Here is a 26473-nt window from a genome sequence, read left to right as displayed (position 1 = left end):
CTTTTCTCGGTTCCGGAAGTACACAAACACAGGGCACTCACGTTGCTTTTTAGCAATGGACACCATACATGCTTGTTTCAAAGAGAAAATCGGTGAAGTGCTTTTACCAGGAGATTTGTTCTCTTTCAGGCTGCCTGAATCTGGAGATGGTTCTGTCAAATCCGAAAAGATAATTTGCGGCCCAGGGCTCCGGAGAAACGGAGAGGAAGTTCAAGTGTGTAAAAGTGGAATTTTGCGCCATAAACAGCCAAATATGTACTGGATAGACTCTCAGCAGAGACGGGTGAGGAACTGGACTCACCCCAGTAAACCAATATTTCATGTGCACTTATTATTTTAGCTCCGCTAATGTTTGTTCTGTTTGAAATTACATTTTGTAATTTGTATTATTTAAAAAAAAAATTAATGCATTATTCATTTTTTCTCAATAAAATGCTCCTTATATTCAGAACATGGCTATACTTATTTTTGGTACTTTTCTAAATACAGTTTAACAATGAATATAAAAAGTTTTCATTTTTCCAAAGCATGCTGTCACTCAGCAAAGCTAAATAGTTCTGTTAATCCTTATTTCTTCCAGTATGTACCAGCCAAAGGTGAAAGTGTGATCGGCATTGTGACTGCAAAGTCTGGAGATGTCTTCAAAGTGGACGTGGGAGGAAGTGAACAGGCATCTCTTTCATACCTAGCATTTGAGGGAGCAACCAAGAGGAACAGACCTAATGTGCAGGTACTTTCTCAAATATTTTAAACACTCTCGGACCCCACCTGTATTGTTATTTCTTTAAGAGCACTTATTATGAATGTACACAATGATAATGTGTGGCTTTGTTCTGCAGGTTGGAGATCTGGTGTATGGTCAGTTCACAATTGCAAACAAAGATATGGAGCCCGAGTTGGTTTGTATAGACAGCTGTGGCAGGGCCAACGGGATGGGGGTGTTTGGAGCTGATGGGCTGCTCTTTAAAGTATCACTGGGACTTGTGCGCAGGTTTGTGATTTGTCCTTGTAATACAGCTTCAAAATCTATATACTTCCTAGCTTAACTTTAAAAGCGAGACACCCCAGGTGAATGGGGTAAAAATAAAATGAAGTACAGTACTATATTACCATACTGTTCTATTTTATAATTTACATTCAGATTGAAAACATTTTTTTTTGTATAACAAGTTTCTGAAATGTAGTTTGAATATGCAAATGATGCAATATCTAATTAAATATTCACTCATTTGCATACATCTGAACATTGATTAATGTTGGGTTCAAAAACTTTTTTTCATTTTGTTGTCATATTAGCGCCAAAGGATTTTACAGCTAGAATTTTTGACATCGCTTTATTTATCGCTCCACAAAATCCCATCAACAGCCTGAAAAAAAGGGTTTTTTTTTTACCATGTATTTAGGAAAAATATATTTAAAATTAAGTTTTTGTGCTACTGAAGTGAAATTCTTTTGAGCAAATGGCTGTTGTAATTGAATTAAAATAAGTGTATTTTGCACATTATGAAAATCCAAAATCTGACCAGTACATGAAATCGTTTTGCCTGTAGTGTCTTGCCTACAAAGCTAAAGTAAAGAATGTGTGGTTGTTCTTTCCATCAGACTTCTGGCTCCTCAGAGTGAAATAATAAAGGACCTGGAGAAGATCTTCCCCTTTGAGCTGGTTGTTGGAATGAATGGCAGAGTGTGGGTGAAAGCAAAGACCGTTCAGCAGACGCTGATCGTGACCAATCTTTTGGAGACATCTGAGAACATGACCTCCCAACAGAGACAGACACTGTTTAAGAGAGTGGCAGAAGGCTCCCTCTAGAGGACATCTGAAATACCACTTTTCCCACAATACATCTGGTGGCGGACATGCCAAAATTACACATCATCAGTTTTCAGATATTCAAAGCCTCTGAAAGAGTTGAGAAAGCACAGAGCCTACAATGGACATCACTTCCTTTTATTTCCAGTTTTGAAAACAATAAGGAAGCAAAGAAGAGAAGTCACCATTTCTCTTTAAAGAAATCAATACATTTGCCTTTTTTCAATTATAAAAATACACTTTTGTATGAGTAAAAATGAATAAAAACCTGGTGAAACTGCAAATGCAAACAGATTTTTGTTGTAGTGATTATCGTTAATAACTTCTACTTGATGTTCGCTGTGTTATTCGTGTCCAGAAGGGGGCACTTTGTTCCAGTTTCATAACCGGCTTGTGGTTTTGCTGGAAATGACTTCAGATGTTTGGATACGAGAAATGCAATGACTTTAACCAGCGTCATTTTATATCCAGTTATCCTATTCTTATAGGCATGTGGAACTTTAATCATTGCTGTAGTCTACGGAAAGCCTAAGGTGTCAGTAATAAATGTGTGTAGCTAGGTTAACTTATCTCAAAAAAGTGCAGTGTGCGGAGAGATATTGGGTAACCCTACACTTCCAGAGTTTCTAAAGTGCAATGTGTTTAATGTCCATGTTTAGTAGTCTGATGGTGTAAGGGAAGAAACTCCTGAGCCTCTCCGTTTTTGCCATCAGACTGCAGAAGTGTCTGCCTTACTGTAGCAGATTAAACAGGAGTTTCCAGGGTGGGTGGAGTCTTTGAGGATCTTAACAGCCCTAGATTTACATCTGGTGTGGATGTAATGTTGATTTAGACTGAATAAGCATTTATAGCTTGATTAGTTGATGAAGCTCCTCAGCCATGAGTTCCCATTCAGTTCAGTTCTTGTAAATGAAAGTGGAATTTGCACAAAGATGTTGATCAACATGGAAAGATGTGTCTGGACACGTTTTCCTCAAAGAATAACTGATATATGCAGGCTAGTGTCCAAGGCAGTACCAGGGGCATGGAAGATTTGAGTCACTGCAAGAACAATATATTTGAGCTCCTATATTCTACAAGAAGACAAGTCTATCTGCCTCACATTAGACATGCAAACCACAAAGCCTGTAGCTATTTTTTTTATAGTAATTAAGGAGCTAAGCTATTAAAGTTGCAGGAGAAGTACAAATGTATGCATTTTCTGCAACTGCTTTGTAGTGTGCAGTTAAATCACAACACAATGATGCATTTTCATGTCTTGATTGAAATGTGAGTCTCTCAGCTAATGATTTCTCCAAAGACAAACCATGGAGTATAATGAGACGGGATTGAAGGTGTTGTCATAAAACACTTACAAATGTTGAGTTTGTTGTTCACAAGAAGCATGGCCTGATGTGAACCAAGCCTCAAACGAGAGATCTCATAACAGCTAAAAGAATTGTTGCATAAAGCTGGAAAGGATTATAAAAGTATTTCTGAAAGCTTTCTGTTCATCAGTCCTCGGTAAGATAAATATTATGTCTATAAATGGAGATAGTTCAGCACAGTTTCTACTCCCCAAGTTGGCGTCCTGCATGAAGAGTGAAAAAGCATGGCACAAAATGCTCAGTGACGTTAGCTAAAGACAGAAATACTCTGAAAACACTCATCTGTTAATGTGTCTATGGTACATAAAACACTTAAAGAGTTCATCCAAAAAATGTCTGACCCTCAAGTTGTTCCAAACTTGTATGAGTTTCTTTCTTCTGTTGAGCATATAAGATATTTTGAATTATGTTGGTAACAAACAGTTTAAGGTAGTTATATGGGGAAAAAAAACACTACGGAAGTCAAATATGAAAGTTTTACACTTGTTTTAGGTCATTATATACACAGACATCAAAAATTTTGTTTTTGTGTTTTTTAATTTAATTTTTCTCCCTGGGCCTGAGCCCAAGAGCAGTACTGAATCATGGGTCATGAATTTAGTGCCAACTAAAATAATCCCTGCAGAGGAAGGAGCTTTAGTCAAAAGCTCTCTCGCAAGAAGAGAAAACTCTGCAGTTTTAAACAAGCTTGACACTGATGATCCCATTGTCTTAATGGACGGTGACTTTCGTGGCTCTCTGTGCAGAGTCAGATTCTGAATATTGACCTTGTTGATCACAGTCATGGTTCACTGTCATTAGCTTGACATGATTTAATAGCAGAAAACCTTCCTGTTCCCTTAAAATTGCTTACATTTAGCAGGTGGTGCTAAAATGAGAAGCTGCCGTCATGCTTTAGCTGGACATTTGCCTGCACAAGTTGCAGCTGCACAGCCTCAGTTGTGGTCGCTTTCCAGAATCCTTTTCTTCCTCTTTCTCAAAGCATGTTTTCTCGTCGTCCTCTTCATACTCCTCTTCCTCACCTCCCTGCTTGCCAGAGTCTTCTATATTCATCTGTAAAGTTACCGAAAAGCACAAACAGATGTCCCTCAACAAATTGGATAACATCTCTACTGCTCATTAGCTCTTACAAGGTTGGCTGGATCAAAGTCAGTTTGGCCTCTGCATTTCTGCATCTCATGTTCTGCCAAACACAGGAGGAGCAAATCTGAACACGAGGAACTGATGTGGACTGTGTGGTTGATACCAGCAATCACAAACCCTTAAATTTACATGATTATCATTACATACTAATCATGCAGGACTCTGTCGATATGCTTTCTCTGAAGTTCTCAGAGACCTTGACAAGCTTTGCAAGCTTGAATAATGTCACAGAAGTAAACGAGCGAGTTTATTACCTTACTTATTGGGAGATAACAGGAGAGATGATATGTTTTAGTGAATACTGGAATATTCAACATATCCTCAAGTTTTTTTTTTTTTGTTAATGCATGCTGCGTTTGAACTAACGAAGTCACGATAAAATTGACATAATTTGAAAACTGTCCATTGCTTTAGCAAAATAACATTAGAAATAACAAACACAATTCAAGTTATTTTCTTAAAGGTAATTGTGTTTCTCCAAAAAAAACTAAAAAAACACGGTTTACTACTACAACTCAATAGATATATTGATATAGTTCATCATTCATCTGTTCTGCTTGTAAAAAAACTAACATGAAATTAAGGTTTAACTATTAAACTATTTAAAAGAATCAGAATGATTCATGAGTCATTTTGAATGATTCGTTCGCGAATCACATGATTTAATTTTTGAGTTCAACTCATTCAACGGTCCAGTTACAGCGGTACAAACTCTTCCTGACGTGGAAAATAATCAGTGATTAATGACCTAAATTTGACCATGACCCTACACAAAACTACAAAAGACGTAAAGTTGCATGAACCTATTTTGTGTATCATTTATGGTTCTTTTGCTAAACGGCTCCATTCCTGCCATTACATGGACGAGAGAGAGAACAGCAAAGCCTCTTCAGATACTTAAGTGTTTTGGAAGGTTTGGAATGACAAGACAGTTCAGTTTTAATCATTCCTTTGGAATCAACATTAACGTTCTTTCATGCTATTCATTTCAATTATCCCTGCAGCAAATCTGTGCCTTATATTATTATACTGTGTTTCCATTGACTGTGTATAACAATGTGATTATTCTGATGCTTAAAAGTCTCTTGCGGCTGGGAAGGATGTGTTATGTACATTGTCGGTTTCAGTGATGACAGAGGGGACAGAGAGTGTCCCTTCCTTGTGCTTTGCAACTCTTGCCTTCGTTGTTAAAACTTTCCTGTTGGAATGTTTTTCTTCTTGAATCAGGACTCAGCCTGCCTGGAATTCAGACAGGACATGTGGGTCTCAGAGGCCTCTGTATTTTAGGACATGACAGCCAGGTGGGTGTTTGTTTTCCTGCAGCAGACGTTCAAGGTCCCTTCACTTCCACACAGGAAAAAGAAATGCCTACTTATAGTCTGTTTATACCAGCATTAGCTGACTTCATTGTACATTTAAGGGACACATCAACACTTTGTCAGATAACTTGATCATAATATTTGATCCTCTGACGTGCAACCATATTTAATTTTCAGGTCGGCAGTTTGGAAAAAAAAAAAGGGAATCAATCATTAGACATTTATATAATAATAATATTTATAATAATAATAATTTACTTATGTTTGTTGCCAGAATAATAATCTTGTCTGTCATCTGGCCCAACCTATTTTTTATAGTCTTGACAAATTAAACAATTCTCACACATATTTAATAAAGACAGGTATGTTAATTATGTATGTTTTACCGGACACTGAGGATAAGGGACTTCATCAAAACAGCTGGAGGAAGAGGAAATGATTCCCTTTGGACTTGACAAATCTAGTTGAAATGCCCTGGCTTATTCAAAATGACTTATTCAAAGTACATTTGTTCATCACTTATTACAAAAAAAAAGAAAATGAGTTAAAATCAACTGTGTAAACAAACACATTTTGCCTGTTTATGAATTAAATAATAAAATTGCAACAAGCAGGAAACACCATAAATTATATTCACCTTTATACCAACATAGCTGCTAGTAAAATTCGTAAGACCAGAGTGAAAAATGTGTGTGTGTGTGTGTATGTGATTCTTAACTGGTGTCTGTCAGGTTTTTAAAGCACCTTAACAGGATAATGATCCAAAACAAATCTGAATGAGTTTAAGAGATAGAAACACAAATATTTAGCCATAACTTTACATATAGAAATGTCAACAGTGTCATCTGTACACACCTTTATTTGAACTCTTATGTATAATCATTCTAAAATGGCCTATTTGTTAATGTTAAAAAGAAAAAAATCCACTAAAAGTGTGCTGTTATAGTGCCATGTGACTAAAATATCATTTAAAATCATTGTTCTTGTAAATATTTGCATTTAGCTGTACTTAAATTATTATGTATTATATTACAATTGTATATTACATATTAATTAAACAAATGTTCTCCACAAACGTTCATTAACAGAATGCGTGTTCTCAGTCTTTTTTTTTTATTAATGTTATACAATATATTTGAAATTAACCTAAATTTAAAGCAGTACAACAAATCCCATCATGTATAAAGTACCTCCGTTTAAATATCTTTAATTATTTATCAGCACAACAGCAATGAGATTTCATTTTATAGTAATATAAATTTTGGGCAAATGTACTTAATTTTTTTAGGGTTAAATATATGAGCCACATGTGATCTCGACAGGTCACAGGCCATGCTGAGGTTGTAAAATTTTTTTTTTAAAAAGTAAACCGCATCATTAATCTCGTCTTGCTGGTTTCTGTGCACTGAGGTGACCTGTGAGTCTCTGACCAGTTTGTTCACCAGGAAACAAGTTTGTCTCTCTAGGGCATGGCAGAATTCAGAGCTGCATGGGTCCGATTTTGTAAATCCACACCTGCCCATTACCGCAGTGCTTAAAACCGCATCCGACCCGTTTTCCAACAGCAGCACTAATTAAAATCCGACCCGACCCGCTTGACTGATTTTTTTTAAAGTGGAACGTAGGCATATTTTAACGTTTGCACGTGACTGTTTTGAACCCGTGTTTAGACCCGTGTTTCCCCTGTGTCAGACCCGACCCGCACCCGTATCCGACAAAGTTGGATATTTTTCACCCGTTTCAGCCAAATTTGCGGGTCACCCGTCGGGTACCCGAACCCGTGCAGGACTCTATGGCAGATCTAATTCCCCCTTCATTCTCTCTGAGTGCTTAAGATCACCCAGTTGATTTGTCTTGAATAGTTAGCCAGATCAGCCGGGGATTTCATGTGGAATTGTACAGAAATGTTCTACATCTGTGAACATTGTTCAGCTGGAACAACCTGGAATTAAACCCCCTACTGACAGGGGACGACTTTTAACTTCATATTCACTGTTATAATAGACTTTAATTGTAACCAACACCGAAACATGCTACATGCAAAAATGCGTGTATAGTGTTGTACATCATGCACCCAACTCAAAAAAAAAAAAAAAAAAAAACCTGAACTGAACATTAAATACAGTGACATTGTCATTGGTAATAGCTCAACTTCACATACCACCGTGAGAAAACCAAAGCATGGCCTACTGTTTATCTTGACTTCCTGATAATGTTTTTTCTGGCACTGCTTCAATGTCAGTTATAAACAATATGTCAATACACAGCAATTAGGTGTGTTCTCTGATTCAGAGAGGAAAATCCTAAAAATGTTTATTTTACACATTAGACAAAGTCTATCTATCCTTCCATTCATCATTTTATGTTATATAACTATAGAGACTAAAACATTATCTCTGAGCTAAGATCACATATGTGGTCAGGCAAGATTTACTGGTCTGTGTGTATGGAAATTCACATTAGCCTATAAGCTATATTCTATTGAAAAGGCAATGAATGGCTGCCCCAAGACAAAACACGTTCTTTTATTTCAAGTCACAACACAAAAGCCGAGTTAAACCATACACAATTTAATTGATTTAATTTCCATAATTCCAAAATTGCGTTCATTACACTTAACCATAAAGCTGAGGTGAATGTTATTGTAAAAATAACATAAAAAATAGGAACCAAATAAGTTGTGTTGAAAACAACAGAGAAATCAAACAGAGAATTGAAACAAAGAAAATAAAAAATAAATTGAATTATGTGCTGGCTCTCAAACAAGACCATTGTCTAAACAGATTTAAACCTCACTTTGACTGACCTAAGAGGGAAAAAGGCTATGATTATTTGACAAAGCATTTGGTTTGAGAGACAGCATAAGCCGCTTATCCCTTCTGTTTGCGAGATCTGTGCCGTGTGGAGAGGTAGTTTTCTTTCCTGGTGCAAAGTACTTTTTATAAGGCATTGGAGAGTTTTCAAGCTGGAAAGAAAATCTATGGGTCTTTTGGGGTGCTCGGCACAGAGGAAAAAAATGTTAAGTCGCCATCTTGAAAAGCACTTGAGCAAAACAGCTGACATACATTCATTTGCTTCGTCAGCATTTTGTCTTCCCCTGACAGTTGAAAGGCATTTTTGGTTTCCACAATGACAGGTTTTAAAATAAAACACTGTCTGTTTTCTTTGTTCAAAATAATTTATGAGGAGACCAGCACATACGAGAGAAAAACTAAACAAAAACAAAAAAAAATAAAAAGTTATCAACAGGTATTCAGCAAAGTTCTCAATGGCTTCATGTTTTCATTACAGTAGAGAGCTTGAATATTCTTGTGCCTTTAATAACCAGCATAGATCTGAGAAATTCTCCATACAATAAAGGACAGAGCAAATTCAAAAGCTTGACCTGATAATGCTGCATTTGACTGCACAGATTTGCAATCCAAAAAAATCAAAAACAGCAAAGAAGGAAATTCATGTCTTTTAAGATGCAAGGCTACCACTTTGGCGTTCCAGCAAACATTATAATGGTCCGATACGCATCGAGCACATGAGAATAAAAACCATGCAAGCCAATACATTCAGACATCTCACCCCTAACAAAGACACATAACCTGGTACAGCAACGAGATAATGAGATGCAATAGGTAATAAAAGTAAACAAAAATCTGACAGCCCAAAAATGCCTGTTTGCTGGTATATACTTAGAGAGCATCTACAGCCCTTGATTGGTAAGTCCCAGATTTTTTTTTTGCATTGCTTAGCTTGCTGATCAACAAAATCAACCCTTTAAATATTTGCTGTCAAACACACAAACCAAATAATCCCATACACAGCAACTCCCATACTTTGTCCCACCACAAGGAAATTTTCATTAGCGATTCAGATCGCTTTTAATATGCTGCTTCCATCGAATGGCTCAAAATATAGTCTTTTTTCCCTCAGCAGAAGTGTCTGAGACAGAACAAGGTTGGCCTGTCACCTTGAGGACAACCTGAAACCCTTGTGTGTCTCCTTTAGCAGCCGAACAATTCTGATTCACTGGGCAAAAGGAGTCCAGACCCCTTTGTTCACCATCACATGTGCAAAGATGGCAAAACATTTCGAAGTACTTACAAGTCTTTTTGAAAAAACAGAGAATCCACTTTGAAAATGATCCATTTTACTTGATACATCAAGGCACATTTGGTTTTTCGACAGCTAGCGCTGCGGTTTCACTCAGTTTTATGTTGGTCACTACGCAGGAATCAGGGTTTGCCCACATCCACTGTGATTTTGGTGAATAGCTGGTCTTTCTCAATTTTAACAACGTTGTATGTTAATGAATTGATCCCATCGCTTGCCATTGTTTCCCTCGTGTGAGCTATACGGTCAAACCTGTGACAGGAAATGACATAATTACGATTACTCAAAGCAGGACTGTTCATAACCTTATACATATCGTAAACTAACTTAGGTTTGTTTATTGTTACACAAATTTGGCATTCCTCTGACACCAGTGGTTATCTATCACTTTTAGTTCAGTGTGCAGTATGTTACAAATGTATTTTTTCATTCCCCAACAATTTGATCTTTTAAATATGGCATTGTATTTAGATTATCAGAGTGGTTCAACTTTTAAGCAGCCATAAAGCTGTAATATGTTTCAAGTACCTCTGTGGATTGGGGTCGTTTTGTTTGTCTCGCTCGTGGCGGATCATCCTACATTTTCCAATGATCCCATCAGGCCTTGATATAGACATCCCTTTGGAGGTAACCCTGTGAAAACATGTCTCTGTTCAGTCCATAATTAATACATATGATTCAAAGTCTATCGGTCTAGACAAATTAGAAGTGGAAGAGAACAACATTAGATCCGACTGAAGAAAGAAAATTAAATAATGAGGACATTGAGAGATACAATTATTTGGTGAACTGTACCTTTAAAAAAGCCAATAAACATGATAGATATTGATCTTTCCTAACTTATGTAGATATAACCTGAACTTGAACTTTTAATGAACCTAGAGCTCCGCCCCCTCTCCCATGAAGCACCACAAATGGTGCTTATATATACACATATATATACACACACACACACACACACGTACATATCAAATGTGTGTATATATATATATATATATATATATATATATATGTGTGTGTGTGTGTGTTTGTGTGCGTGTGGGGGTATATATATATATATATATATATACATATATAGATTTTTTTTCAAGTGTTATTAGATCATATAGAGTTTGTAATACACCTCATTACTGGTTGGCCTGGTTCATGAATTATAGTGCTTTAATAGAGACTTTTTTTTAAAATCCATATTGGAAAAATGAATGAAAAAGAAAAAAAACTTCCAGAACCAGAGTAGCTGAAAAAGAAAAGTAACAGCACCTGTTACACTCTATTCAGCACATTGTTCTGCCGTTGCTATGGTGTTGTGGGTGGTTCCAAATGCATTCTTTCGCCTGTTGTTTTAACTGCCAGGCAAAAATCTTAAAGCGACAGTACCCCCATAATTTTTTTTTTTTGTCAGTTTAAGGGACCTATTACATCTGTAGCATAAACAGCGTTTATGTTAGCACACATTTAGTCACAAAATCTGTTCAGACAGCACAACCAGTCTTATTTGGATATGAAAAGCAGTTTCCTGCTCTGCAAGTATTTTCTGTTTCCTGAACGATCCAATGCTGTGGCTGAGCAGCTGACAGATGCACGTGTTTATACGGATGATGCAACTCTCCACTATCCTTTAAATAAGTCATGAAAGTCTCCAAAAAATGTAATAAATAAATAAAAATGAACACCACATGAGAATAAAAATGGCTGTGGAAAAGTACTCTGCAACATGCAAATAAGATGACGTTAAACTCTATCGTCTTCCTGACAGGCTGATGAGAAGAGGTTTTATCTGCCATGTCCATGCTGCTGGCAGAATGCTCTTTATCTCCCAACTGTGATGAACAAAGAAACAGGGCATTTCAGTTATGCGCTATTAAATTTGTTGACTAAATTACACTTCAAATGTTTGAGGGCGGTAAGATAAAAAAAAAAAAAAGAAAGTCTACATTGCTTGTCAAGGCTGGATTTATTTAAGAATACATAATTGAGAGAGGCTCGAGATAAAAAATAAAGCACTTTAATTGGAATGATTTTAGCGTTAATTTTGATATTGTCATGGGTGACGGGTCAGATCTGGTGCTGAACTTTGCGGGTACGGGTGGGCGCGGGTCTCCCAAATAATCAAATAATAAAAATATTTATATGTATATTTTTGTAGTCATGTATAATTTAAATAAATATTTAAATATAACTTATTTAACTTAAATATATGTGCGTTAATATATGCAGTATACACATATGATGTAAACACAACCTTTTATTTTGGATGCATTTAATTGCAATTAATCATTTGACAGCCCTAGTAAAAATCCTAGATAAACAAAAGTATTAATTTCTTTCAAAAAGAACAAAATCATACAGAGCCCAAACTTTGAAAGCGTGTATGTGCTCTATCATATGCTTAAGCTTTCTGATTTTGCAGTGCCATGCTGACAGCACAGCAACAGGATGTGTGGGGCTTAAAATGGAAGCCTCAGCTGAATCTACATTTCCGTTTTTTTGCTGGATCAGAGGTTTCCTCGGTTAACTGCACAAGAAGACATACAAGAGCTGAGCTCTAGGATGAAAACACTGTGTTTTTCAATGTAAATGAGCGTTCACACTAGACTTCACACACTTATGTGGGTGAGCACAAATGTAAACCCAAGGAAGATGTTTCACATTGTGATTTGCTGCCATTATTTTCTCACCCTCATGATGTTCCAAACTTGTTTGTCGTTATTTTCAGTAAGCAATGATATTTGAGATTGCCGCCAGAAAAAAAGCCTGTATCACAATTTTGACATTTAGTTTCAGTTGAATGTCTGAATTGTGAGATAAAAAGTCACAATTAACTTTCTATTTTATTTTTTTTTAATCCATGGCAGAAATGGTTTATTAGAACTATAAACTGATGTTTTATGCTATAAATCTTTGAAGATTTACTTAAAACTCATTTTTTGTTTGTGTGTGCCACAGAAAAACAAACAAACAAACAAACACTCAGCAGATGAGTCTAGAACAAAATGAGAGTGAGTAAACAAATGACAGAAATGTCATTTTTTGGGTGAAGCATTCTTTGAAGTTATCTGACCTGTTAAATATGTCATCATCTTCTCCTCCCCAGCCCCAGTAGTTGTTTGGAAAGCCGTTGATTTTCAGATACTGTTCTTTGCTCAGGGATGACACGCCACCAAAGTACTGCGTGTATGGCAACCTGTTAGAAATGGACAGAGAGAGATATAGAAACACTGAGGAACAGTTGTGGGTTGGGTGGCAGTTGCTATGTCAGGTGCAGAAGAAGTGCAGCATATAGCTTGATTTTTCTCTGCAGGGAAACAGTGCACTAATGAGAACTGGCAGAGGGCTGAACTTGAGCCCATAAACATCTGCTGTCTCTGTGGTTTGCTGTAAGCCAGTTGAGCTTATAAATTATCAGGCGGTGTCAATCCGACTAACCCAAACGTGTGTTTGACAGTGATTACCATAAAAATAGTTGGCCATCAGGAAACATGGATGCCAGTTAAACCTGTTTGGTGTGAGATACTTTTGACCAAACTAAAAGCATCAAAATTGTTGTCCGATTTATTTAATTTATTCATTTATTAATAATTAAACAATTAATGAATTATAAATTGCAGTATCTTGTTACATAATATAAAAAATAATAATAATTCACCACAATGTATCTAATATCTGTACTGCCAGGACTATTTCAAATTAAATAGGGAAGACTGTAAAATATTTTTTTAATATTTTCTATTGTTTTATAGAAAACAGACTCAAATACGTGTTTCTAATACATGCTTTAAATCTGAGCATACACTCTTAAAAACAAAGGTGCTTAAAAGGTTCTAGACAGCGATGGCTCAAAAGAACAATTTTTGGTTTCACAAAGAACCATTCAGTTAACAGGTTCTTTAAAGAACCATCTCTTTCTAACCTTTTTAGAATCTGAATAACCTTCTTTCGCCACAAAGAACATGTTGTGAAACAGAAAGGTTCTTCAGACGTTAAAGGTTCTTTACAGAACCATTAGATAGACAAAAAGGTTCTTCTATGGCATCGTCAAGCACCTTTATTTTTAAGAGTGGAACTAGACTATTCATGTGGACTCTTCAAAGCTTGAAAATGTTCTGATATTTTAAGGTTTTCCAGGAGTGTGAGAGAAGCCACAATATTAATGTTGAAAATGAAATCAACTTAGCGGTTATTAAGTTACTAATTGTTACTAATCTCCAAATCCATTTTGGTGCTGGTGTTGATCTAAAAACAAACTACTTTAGAGTCTGACTTGAATTTGAAATTGTCATCCAGTAGTTTCAGAAATGTTGAGGTGACGTGAACATAGCATTAGACGTACCCCTCACCGCATTCTAAAAATACTGGCAAACTTGAACAGCATAACCACAAGAACAACACTCTGTAATCCGAGTTGCTATTATTTCTTTCAATGCCTCTAATAACTAGGGATGCACCGATACCATTTTTTCAGAACCTGATACCAATCCAGTTTTAATCAGTGTAGAATATATTTACCTCAGTGTGGTGACCTGACCATCAATGCTTTAAATATAGGCAACTTAATTTTAAAGAAAAATATCAAAAGACAGCCGCAGTAGAGAGAAGTTTACATGAACTTAAATATTCAGTTGTACCTCACATTAAACAATGGAACGTCTTCACAACGCTTTGAATATAGTGCACGAGAACTTTATGATGCTTTTTAATGTTTTTTACCTTTTTTACAGAATATTGGATTTGGATTGGACTCGTCTGACCGATACCCGATCCAGCAGAAAATGCCAGTATCAGAGCCGATACCGATACTAAATAACGGATTAGTGCATCCCTACTAATAACACTAAAATGGATGCATAGCTTCACTGTTAAAACCTACTGTAAATAATTACATTATTTCACATCTGTATTCTTTTGCAAAACACTAAAGACCAAAGCTTCAAACAAGCTTTAAAAAGAAATTTCAAATAAAATTGTCATCTGATTCCGATTATAAGTAGATGATGTTCAAATGACAGTTTCAGCAGTTGTTACATTTTTACAGTAAATAAAAAGATAAAATAGATCACTATGCCTTCAACCACAGCCCTTACTCTTTTCTAAAGAATGTTATCAAACCTGAACGTCAGCAGATAACAAACAACAACAAGACTACTTGGAGTTGCTATTATTTGTTTCTCTGGCAACTCTTATAATACTAAAACAGATACACAGATTTGCTTTTCAAAACCTACTTTTCAAAACACGACTACACTATTTCAATGAAGCTGCCGAGGGTTTATGAATTGATGAAAATGTCAAATTAAAATGCCATTTTTACATTTGAAATATTTTATTTGTTAATCTGCATGTCAATGTGTCCATTAACTGACTTCAGAGAGCTGTGAACATTTGAATGTTTCATTAAATTATTTAGATACATGGCTATTTTATATTGAGAATATTCAAAGCTAAATGAAATTATGAATATCTTACTGCCATTGTGTAAATAATTTGTAATCTAAAAAAGGCAACTGTACTCTGATTATGATCATTTTAAAATGTAATATAATCTAAATACAAGTACTACATTTTTGTAATCTGATTAGGTAATCTAGATTACATGTAATCAGTAGTAAAAAGTCTGCACTGGTGAATGGTAATATATAAATTCATTTTTGGGTGGACTGTCCCTTTAGAAACAGCAAAGTCACGACCAGGTAAAGTGAACGTGCATTCAACATAACATTCAAAGTAACACAAAAATGCACCGAGAGGAAAAGGATATTTATTTTTAAACCAAAAGTTTGTCCAATCCACACAACATTCATTAGCATTTTATTGCTATTTTTCTTACATTTCAGTTTCTACGTAACTGTCTCTACACAAAGGTGTCTCTGTGTGAAATTAATGAGCAAACACTATCCTACATCAGGTTCTGGCCCGCTCTCGTCTGACGTTCTTCCGCACAGTAACTCTTGAAAATTACAAATTACATCCAGATGCTTTTGAAGTTCTGTGGGAAAAAAAGCCGTCCAGCTACTGCGGCCCATGCTAGTAGTGGTGAATGGCGTAAAGACCTTATAAAAGTCTTACAAAAGAGCAACACAACTGCTTCAGTGTGTGCGAGTTTAAAACCTAACCTTTATAATTTCCTCATTACACACTGTAAATACAAAAGGACACACGTGAACACACACACACACACACACACACACACACACACACACACACACACACACACACACACACACGTTACACGAAGCTTGAGCTGGAGGTCACTGGTACAAGCTGCTCCCACAAGCTATAGTTTCATTTCAGGCACAGTTCAGCTCTTAATAGGCCCTAATGGGAATCATGTGTGACGTTGCTAGAATATTCCCATCCAAAGGCTGCTACTTTATCATTTGTCTGACGCTTTTATTTAAAGTGACTCACTTATTACAGGTCAAAGTCCTGCCGGAGTACCCTTAGGTTTAAGGATATTCTGGATTAAATATGACCGGGTTAAATAAACAGCATCTGAGGCCTGTTGTGGATTACCAATGAAAATCAAGTTGACTGGTTCGTCCGTAAAAATGAATGAAAAACACATTTACAGCAATTTGACCCAAAATATTATTTTAAGAACAAAATGGTCATAGACCAACCACTAGTGCCATTTGTAGGCATATGCGGTCGCTTAGGGCACCACCAGCTGAAGGGCTAAATTTGTGTCGTTATTATGAAAAATGCATTAACACTCGTCCAGTTTTGTCAGGAATGTGTCCCAGACCACCTCCTAAAGTGCTTTGAGCGATCAAACGATCAAAAGATTTATTTTACACCTGGTCTTTTCAGAGAAAACGCATGAAGTGACCAGGTGTAAACAGTCCGCAAGACTCAAAGATCTAAACAGATGAGCTACAACCAGTTCCAACATGTAAATCCTCATGTAAATACTGTAATGCTCTCCTCCCCATTACAGTAAATATATTCATGTAAATGTATACACCACAGCAGATAAATTTGCACATTGATCCAAGATAATACTTCAAGGAAATTCTAAGATACCATGTTCAAACAAATCCTGTTTGTTCCATGCTAGCCTGTGTATTTTGTAATCCATAGAAATATAAATATATATTCTGGCTGGTAGCTGCAACATAAGACAACAGTCAACAAAGACCAGAAATACCTGAATCCAAACTTGTCCATAGACACAGAGAGATGCCGGGGCTTATTATAGCACTTGTAGAAGTTGCGGTCATCCATTGGAATGAGGTCCACATCGCTGAAGACAAAACAATCGTAATCATACTCCTTCAGAGCCTCCGCGTAACCAATGTTGAGGAGTTTGGCACGGTTGAACGTATCCTCACCGTCCTGTCATTAAGCAGAGAGAAGATGAGTGGATGGTACAAAGCGGCAAAATACACATTTTATACAAATGATATTGAAATGTATAAAGGATGGTGAAAGAAATTTGTTATAAAATGTCTATAAAGCAGTGCGATGTGTAGCATGACATTTTATGCCATAGAGTCTTTGCTAGAGCGGGTAGGTCTGTTTAAACTGATAAAAACTGTATGCTGTATGGGAGCACGTCACTGCTATTTGTTCAGTCTTTCACCACATGGCTGGCAAGTGACAGGAGACAAACACAGAACATCCAAAACACTTTCACAAAAAAGCCTACTTTTCTTAGAGCAAGAATACATGATCTGTAAGATTCAGATTGGGTTGATATCGAAAGGAAATAATACCAGAGAAAATTATTTATTCAAATCTACACTTCCTTATGGTTTTGAAAGTTATCCAGTAATTAAAAGTAGTAAAACATAAAGCCATCCTTCACACTGTAAATCAAATACAATCAAATTAGAATTTTCATGCAAATAATGCTTAAATAAAAATACAACAACGTTTTTAGAATTTCATTATTAAAATGGTCAGAAAGAATTATATTGGCCAATTTGAATATTTATATTTCATCATTCATAACAAAAATCCTACTAGTTCAATAAGATTAAAAACGTTTTACATATAAAAACTACTTTTTAGCCTTTATGTGGAAGTTGACATGAATTTCATACAATTCCTTGAATGACAGAAAAGACAGCCATGTTTGACTGCAGTAACTTATGAATTTTAACTGTTTTTAACAAAAACGGAACATTGGTAATCATACGATAAAGCCAACGTGGTATTATGTGGCATTTGCCACCATTGCCAAAAAGAAAGAAAGAAAGACAACTTTGAGCTTCTTCCTCTGTGGCTGTAGAAGATCTAAAGCGAATTATAAATATTCATTTTAAAGCAGGGTTTCCTAAACTGGGGTTTGCAAATTGATGACAAAAATAATTTAATTATATTGTAAGATCTAAAATTAAAATATTAAAAATAAAAGAACCGTGAGAGCCATGCTAAATTACTGAAATATTAACTCAAGGGTAATTCATGTTAATATTTGTGGTCAAAAGGGGTTGGCTGAGAAAAAAAGTTTGGGAAGCCGTGTTTCACAGTAATAAAACGTTTCTTTGTGTTTTCAGTGGTTGAATCTATGGTTACCATGGTACATTTTTGCAAAGAAGATCCATGAAAGCCCAAATTTGACATTCCAAGGTGACTCATTTCCATTGACTGGCTTTGGGCCTTTGGCTCATGATTAATGGATACGCTCCCTGTCTGGAGCCCACCTTTTCTCCCTCTAAAGAGCATCACGGCGGCACTTGAGCTTGTGTAAGGAAATTTAATGATGGCTGAGCCTCAGGAGTCCAGAGCTATCTGTTAACCCCCTTGCACCCAACAGAGAGTAGCAATCCTCTCCTTTATAACACACAGCAAACTCAAATGAGCTGCCCTGAAAGAACTGAGGTGCGCTTGTTCTAGAGGAGCAGACGACATCCATGATTGATTCAGAAGATGTGGCCTGCGCATTCAGAGCAAGACTTGGCTTTGAAGAACCAGATCGTCCTGTTCTTTGGCCATCTTTTGAGCTGACATAAAGCAGAGTTCTCACATGTCAACAACCAGATCTGATCGTCAGCCTTCAATGTGTCACTGGAGGATTCATTCACATTTTAGGGAGTTAAAAAAAAAAAAAAAAGACAAAAGGATTAAGACCCTTGAGGAATCAAAACACAAAGAACTGAAAGTGAAGAAGAGCTTCATTGTTCATATAGGACAGACGTAAAAGCACAGATAGATGCAAACTTCTGAAAATAGGACAGTAGAGAAAATAAATAAAAGCTAATCAACTAAAAAAAAAAAAAGACTCACCCTCATTATATTAAACTACATTCAATAATTTCCTTTTGTGTTCAACAGAAAGATTAGCAGCACATGTCATAAGGGTGAGTAAATAATGATAAAACCGCTCTTTTAGATTACTTTCTTTCCAGTAAATAAATGGATTAACTTCTTAAAAAGATTAGAAGACCTGATCAATAAATGAAGACAAAACATAGCTATTTTGGGCACAGAATTGTCATCTGTGGGAAAACGAGGAACTTGAGAGAGTGAGCGAGGGCAGAGCTAGAGAGAGAGAAAATTAGGAAGGAAATAGTAACTGACAAATAGAAATCAGATAATCAAGAAGCCAACATTACCATTCTTCAGACGCAGCCAGTGAAGTGTAGTGTGATTGGCCAGAGAAAGAGCAAGCAGACGTCTCACCTTTGCCCAAGCGCAAGGGCCTCTGATGCGCATAAAAAGGATTCGGTTTGAACAGGGAGAAGGGAAGGAATGTAGGATGAAAGGGTGAAAAAATAAATGCAAAGTGCAGAGAAAAGAAGGGGGTGGCAAAGAGAGTAAGAGAATAATTAGTAAGAACGATCAAGTAACACTTTAAAGAACACACAATCAGTGAAAACTGCTGACAGCTCCAAGGCAGAACCAAGTATACAAAGAATACAAAGCATCTTTGTTGACACTGTAACAACACTGTGATTAACCAATCAGACTTGAAGAACCAGTTTATAGTTTTATGAAGTTTTTTAACCCAGGAACACATCTAACTCAGCAAAATCAGGACGTGCCAGGTCCAAGACCTTCTTGGCGAGCACATTTAGATGCTTTTAGTGCAGAGACGCACAGAACGATACACATTAGTCTTTTCCTTTACTTGGTAAATTTCCAAACCACTGATAACTGGCGGTTATAAATGGATTCGATGAAGACATCGGTTCTGCGAGTCCAAAATAAAGGAGAAACAAGAACTGCAGCACTGCGTCTCACCTTGTTCTAGTCTGTAAAGTTATGGGCATTTACTGAATGATGACAACAGGCCGCTTAACTTTTTTCGAAAGTACACCCAGCCTCAAACAGCAGCTATCTCTACCACAGTACTGTGCACTGTACCTTGGTTTAGCACTTTTTTCTGATGGCTGTGACGCTGTGTACTGCATAATGGCCTGCCATAATTCTCATTTGTAAGTTGCTTTGGATAAAAACATCCGCTACAATATTAAATGTAAATGTACATGTCTTCCTGTCTGTATAGGGATGTCAAAAGTACTAGTACTTTTGTGCAATATCAGTTAACCAGTATCAGTTTTCCTTAAAAGCATGCTTACAAACTTACACAGCACTAAATCAGTATTTCTGCTTTAAATCAATAAAAAAGTAACACTTTACTATACGGCTCCATTTGATAATATTTAATGCATTAACTAAAATTAACTTACAATGAGCAATGTATTTGCTTCAGTCTTAATGTCTGTAAAAAATACAGCTGTTTATTTTAGCTCAGGTCCATTCAACATTTGAATAATGTATTAGTTTATGTTTGAATCAACATAAAAAATGTATAAATGCTTTAGAATAATTTTTTAGTGTTAGTATACAATGTTATGTTAACAAATGGATCATTATTATAAAGGGTTACCAATTAAAATGAGTGACTTATTTTAAACAATTAATGGAAATGCATTTACCAAACAAATAATGGAAGTTTACACGTAGGCTAAATTAAATTCATTTACTAAATTAAAAATGCCAAAATTTTAATAGAACAATGGAGGAATGGCTTTCAATGGGATGTTAGTATTTGCTGTAGGAGTTAAATTGATGTTGTGATTAGGGCTGTCACTTTTAGTTCGAAAATCGATTGCACAATCGACCGGACAAACCCAAGAAAGTTTTGAAAATGAAAATAGGGAATCGATTTTAACCAAATATGTACACTATTATTTTTAAAATAATTAAGCAATTAAAAAATACAGTCACAAACAAGCAGAAAAAGAAAATAAAGAATTCCGAAAGTGCAGTATGATTTCAATGTTAAGTCAATGTAAAGACGCGTTTACGCGCATCTAGTTACAGGAGATTCTGAGTTATGAAAAGGACCATTGCAAGCTGACAGCGACTGGCTTTTGTGACGTAAAATTGGCAGTAATACCCCCACCTTGCGCAACTGTACCTCAGTGTCCCTGGGAACTCAGTGCGGTCGGAGCGTGTCTTCTTTTTGAACAGTTGTTTGAAATGGATTGAATCATTATTTAAAATAATCTTGGAGATTTTTGAATTGATGTGATTAATCATATATGAAAATATGTACAATTAAATAAATTTATTTATTTAAAGTAATTACAGAAATTAAAAAGGTGTTCACAGTTGGATATTCGTTTTTGCTGTAGTAGCTAAATGGATTTTCACCTATGCAAAAATGTACATCTAAATAAATTCTAATAAAAAAAAAAAAACTAATAATTCAGGAATTCAAAAAGGTGTTTTTCAGTTTAAAAATAGATTTTAATTTTGATGTGGCAAGACTGTGCTGATCAAATGCAAATGTTTGAATCCACAGAAAAAAAGCACTATTCATTCAATACATATTCACTAATTTGAATACTGGGACTTCTCAATCAGCTTTTGTTCTACTCCTACCAATGAAGTTTGGTTCTGTGTACTGCATGATGTTTCTCATTTATAAGTTGCTTTGGATAAAAATGTCTGCCACAATACTAAACGTAAATGTACATGACATGTCTTCCTCAGTCTAGGGATGGCAAATACTGGCATTACCATCCAGTAGGAGTTAACCAGTATCAATACTTTTTAAGTACAAGCATGTTTGAAATTGTGAACAACCATGTCTGTGAGCTACATCACTCAAAATGGCCAATGGCCAAACTTCATGCCTCAGCACGCCCCGTGTAACAGAGAGTTTACATTCCAGATAACAAAAGTGAGTAGACGATGTAGATTAAAAGAAGAAGCATATTACAAAACACAGCTTGCAAAAGGAACTCATTATCACAGTAAACACCGAGCTCAAATGTTTCAAGATACAGTGTACTTTAAAAACTGACAAGAGCATTTAAATAAAGTCAAGCAGCCACTGATGTTTGCCTTGCTTTTTCTGAACCATCAAATGACATATCTAAAAGCTCTTCGCATGGTTAAGTTAATCCAATCTACTTTGAAGAGTTTTCAAGCGAAGCATGGGTACACTTGCATCTGATCAGGTTTCAATTTAAGAGGAAATAGTTGCCTATTTCAACAAACAAGCAGAGATATTTAACCTCCAACTCAATGATAACATCAAACTGTACCACATGCCTTTGAACTCTTCTGCAATTGCAGATTAAAAACTCTCAGGTCAAAGATTGCAGAAGTTTTATTGCACTGACAAACCTGGTTGATGACATAAATGCCATAGTCCAGTTGCTGGCGCTGTAGGATGGGGTGTAGATAATACAGCCAGTACTTCAGGTGCTCATCGCGGTGCCTGAAGGGGATAATGAGTGCCACCTTCTGCTGGGCGATGCATTCTGTGGGTTTAAACCGTCCACCGGGCTGCAACGCTGAGTTCTCTGTCCTCACCTGGTCTAAGGTAACCGGGTCAGAAAATTCAACCCGAAGCGGGCCCACTAGAAGAAACAAGACACAAATTACTTATGGAAACGTAAAGCATATTTTTTAAAAAGCAAAATAATCCAGATTATTAAAAACCAACCAAGTGCTACTTTGTGTCTTAAAGTAAACCATCTCTCCTTAGAGAACTCATTATTATTCAACGCACTAAGGTGTATCCAGTTACATTATCATAGTACTGTTGCTACAAGCAGCAGTGTCAATGTTGTCTGACAAAAGAGAAAGATAGCCGAGACAAAATAACCGTGTAACACAAAGCTTCTCGGCATATTTTTCCATTACGACACAGGGCTTCAGTGAAGCTAATGAATCAACATCAATAGATGACGTGAAAACTACCGTAACACTCATGCATGAGAGATGAATTCGCTGTATTTTCAACAGAAACTTACAGAGAGGGGTAAATGTTAACATCTAGAGTCACGGCAGCTGTAAAAACATGCTTTGTTTTTGGAATCTTGACAGAGGGAACACAAAGTGACAGGTCACATCATTTATGACAACCACAAATGTCTCAGAAATACGACACTGTGCTGAATCATAATACACTGGCAAAATCAATGTAAACTCATATGTGGATTTGTTATACGAAGACTTTTTTTTTCCTAGAACAGCCAAGATGGACAAAAATTGGGAATTTAAAACTGTCCAGAACATGTGCAGGCATTTTTAACCCTGAAATCAATTAGGAAAATAAGTATATTTTTAATAAGAAAGTGAAGCCTTTTTTTTCAGTTGTAGTCGTCATTTCACAATACAAAAACAAGTAATGGTCCTTTACATATAGGCTTCATTTTCTATATGCAAAATGTCCTTACTTTTGTGATACTTACTAAATAGACAAGCACAAACTCAAGGGGGAAAAAACCCACCCATCTGTTAAATGTACATTTAAAAATTTAACTAAAATTTCTGCATACCAGTTAAAAGTTTGAAAGAATCATTAAGATTTTAAAATACATTTGAAAATTATATTATATATATATTAATCCTGTTAAACGATTAATTGCATCCAGAATACATGTTTTTTTTTCATATGTGTGTGTATATTGTGTATATTTCTCATGCATATAGATAAACACACATAAAGCATATATTTTGAAAATATTTACATGTATTTACCTGTATATATTTATATTCATGTTATTTATATAATATATTAAATATATAAATATTCACCATACTTGGCTGAATGTCACTTCACTTCACTTTTTTTTTTTTTCACTTCACTTTCACTTTTTTTTTTAATATATACATATATGTTTGTGTGTATTTATATAGACATAATAAACACACACACACATATTTATATATATATATATATATATATATAAACAAATACAAGAATTTGTTGAATTTTCTTGAAAATTCTTGAATTATACTCTCTCTCTCTCTCTCCGAGCAAGTGTCCAGAGATCAGGTCAAATCAAACCGCAGCTCACCCAGTCGAGGTGGATTGTCGGGGCATGTCTCCAGCTTTCTCTCGGTCTCTGTGACATTGGACACAGATGGCAGTCTCTGTGGGGACTCCTCTGTAGCGACTGTCTGTTCGGCCAGTTTCCTGTGGATCTGAGGGCTTTGCTGGTTTTGTACGAAGCTCTGCCTTGAATCTGAATTCCTCATGTAGTATATGACCGTGACAAAGATGTGAAGGAAACATAGCAGCACCACTAGAGAGCAAGTCTTGTGTAGAAGACTGAAGTTCCCAGACGCATCCCGCATTGTAGAAATCCTGGAGATGGCTATATTATATTATTTTACAAAAATGGTTGATATTTACAGTCCAACCCAAACAATCACGTCCTATGTAACGTTTCTTTCTACTTCCTGGGCTTTGGGGTAACTTCTAATATTTATAAATTAATGTACAGGTTAAAAACCTGGTCAAATGCTGTTTTAATCATATGAAAAAATACATAGAGTGATATTTAAATATGAGTCTTAGCCAATTCCAAACTAAATCTTGTAAAATTCGACAACTTAGCTCAGGTCTCAGCTAATAACACGCGATCAACTACATTTCAGTGGCTTATCTCCTACATTGTTTTTACAAGCAAAACTACCGAAAAACCGAGGCTTGTGCCTCAATCCCGATCATGACTAACGTTGATAACTAAACTAAACAATTAAGTCCGTTAAATGGTTTATGGGAGTAACCTGACGGCACGAAATCAGACGTTAAACTTTCAGATCCAGATGAAGTTAAACGTCAGTCGAAATGATCTTCTTAAAAACCCAGCACATCTCCAAATCCAGGACGTTTTCTCTGATACATCTCCGTGCCAGAACGATCCGTGATATCGAAAGGGAGATGGCGAAAAGTTTCCGGATAACAGAACCAGTCTTTACAGTAAAAGTGAACGCGTAGGGCTTTCAGATCGGTTCACATGCGCTGGGGAAGAGCTCAGCTTGTGAAGTCTCTGATCTCCAAACACCCTGCAGGTGGAGTCACTGGTGAGTGTCACTTGTAGATTGTGAGCAGATCATCATATGAAGCCAGCTACAGTGAGAGCTCATGAGGGGTCCAGCTTCTCAATAAAAGTCCCCTGAGCGTTGCGTTTTTTGTACCACTCAAGTTCAACACGTGCTCTTCAGCAGAGATAAATTTTTTATTTTTCGTTATATTTTTATTTCAGTTTTTAGCTATTTTCGTACATAAAATTAAAAACTAGAAATGTTACTTTGCAGCTAGATATAAAAAGAAAATAAAAAACACTTTTTTAAGTTTTTTTTTTCAGGATTATTTCAAGATTAATAACCCTACCGACTGGTCACGTAAAGGCTACAGTGATCACAATGTATAATATGAGACAATTTTCATAATTGATTAATAGACCCTTTACATTTTAAATATAGAATACAGTACAAAAATATGCTTCCTTTGACGGACACCTACATTATCTTTCAGAAAGACAAACCTGTATTTAACAGCTCTGGTCATGTGACTATTCAGGCCAGCCACGAAATGTAAAAATGAAAATAAAATGTTCATTCTGAACATAAAATGTAACTGTCTGCAAAACATCTTCAAACTCAAAAGTATCATTTGGTCACAGTGGGATTACATTTGCTATTAACAACAACAACAACAACAACAACAACAATAATAATAATAATAATAATAATAATAATAATAATAATAGACTAATAGACCTAATAAATAAAACAAAGAATGACAATGACAAAAATGGCGTGTAGATGGGTTGCTCATGTTTGAATTAGATATACATTAGTATAAGTTAGTTACTTCCCAGATTCATGCTTACACTTCTCTTCTCCCGTAGATGTTCAGCGCCGCCATGTGGCCACAAAGAACTATAACAATATTTGTCAAATAAAGCGGCCTTGCTTACATGGAGGCAAAGATGCCTTGATGATGTTTCAGAAGGCAAATAAAGCTGTTTGTTTTTTGTTTTTTTAGCATTGTTTTTTCCCACAGGACTTTGGCATCAGGGGTAACATTTTACAAATTTAAACACTGTTTCACTGTAACTGACCTTGACTAACTTGTTATGAGCTCTTTATATCTTAGTGTAAAAATAACTTAAATGAGCAAAATAAAGAATGGGCATTTTTTTATTTTACCTCGTCAGGTTCCCTTGTTTAAACACACCTCTGAAGCATCCATCCTTTAAACTAAGTGAACTTCAGGCCATTAAAAGATACAAACAAACCGTTGCTATAGCCATGTAGATCAGTGTTTAAGTGAGATTTAGCATGTTAAAAGCAGTAACAGAGCATTATTATTGCCTTGTTAGTTGATTTGCTTTAAAAAAAAGTCAAAGTTTTTTTAAAGGATTATTTTTTTTTTGCAATTTTGCCTTTATTACAATAGGACAGAGTAGACAGGAAGTGAAGTGGTAGAGAGAGGGGGGTAGGATTGGGAAAGGTCCTCAAGGTGGGCT

At 35.9% G+C, this 26473-nt stretch overlaps 2 protein-coding genes across 3 annotated transcripts; one reads left to right on the top strand and one right to left on the bottom strand.

Moving 5' to 3' along the window:
- Nucleotides 1-9: 9 nt before the first annotated feature.
- LOC132110156 (exosome complex component RRP40-like) lies at nt 10-2094 on the top strand. The gene is made up of 4 exons (XM_059516752.1): nt 10-283; nt 581-730; nt 840-991; nt 1603-2094. Exons 1-4 carry the CDS (start codon nt 56-58, stop codon nt 1808-1810), a joined length of 738 nt encoding a protein of 245 aa, XP_059372735.1. The 5' UTR covers nt 10-55; the 3' UTR covers nt 1811-2094.
- A 6053-nt stretch (nt 2095-8147) lies between these two features.
- Nucleotides 8148-25033, bottom strand: LOC132109770 (beta-1,4-galactosyltransferase 1-like). Of its 2 annotated transcripts, XM_059516102.1 has the most exons (7): nt 24011-24147; nt 22961-23025; nt 22329-22564; nt 16888-17075; nt 12805-12927; nt 10272-10376; nt 8148-9995 (listed from the first exon to the last, which is right to left on the bottom strand). In XM_059516102.1, the coding sequence occupies exons 2-7, from the start codon at nt 22980-22982 to the stop codon at nt 9866-9868; spliced, it is 804 nt and encodes a 267-aa protein (XP_059372085.1). In that variant the 5' UTR covers nt 22983-23025; nt 24011-24147; the 3' UTR covers nt 8148-9865. The 2 variants fall into 2 exon arrangements, with proteins under 2 accessions (XP_059372085.1, XP_059372084.1); XM_059516101.1 differs by lacking the exon at nt 22961-23025 and having other exon boundaries at nt 24011-25033.
- Nucleotides 25034-26473: the final 1440 nt, after the last annotated feature.

The sequence above is a fragment of the Carassius carassius genome, chromosome 29 (assembly GCF_963082965.1).
Source record: "Carassius carassius chromosome 29, fCarCar2.1, whole genome shotgun sequence".
Taxonomy (NCBI): domain Eukaryota; kingdom Metazoa; phylum Chordata; class Actinopteri; order Cypriniformes; family Cyprinidae; genus Carassius; species Carassius carassius.
The sequence above is the reverse complement of the archived record's forward strand: the minus strand, read 5'-3'. Positions and strand labels throughout refer to the sequence as shown.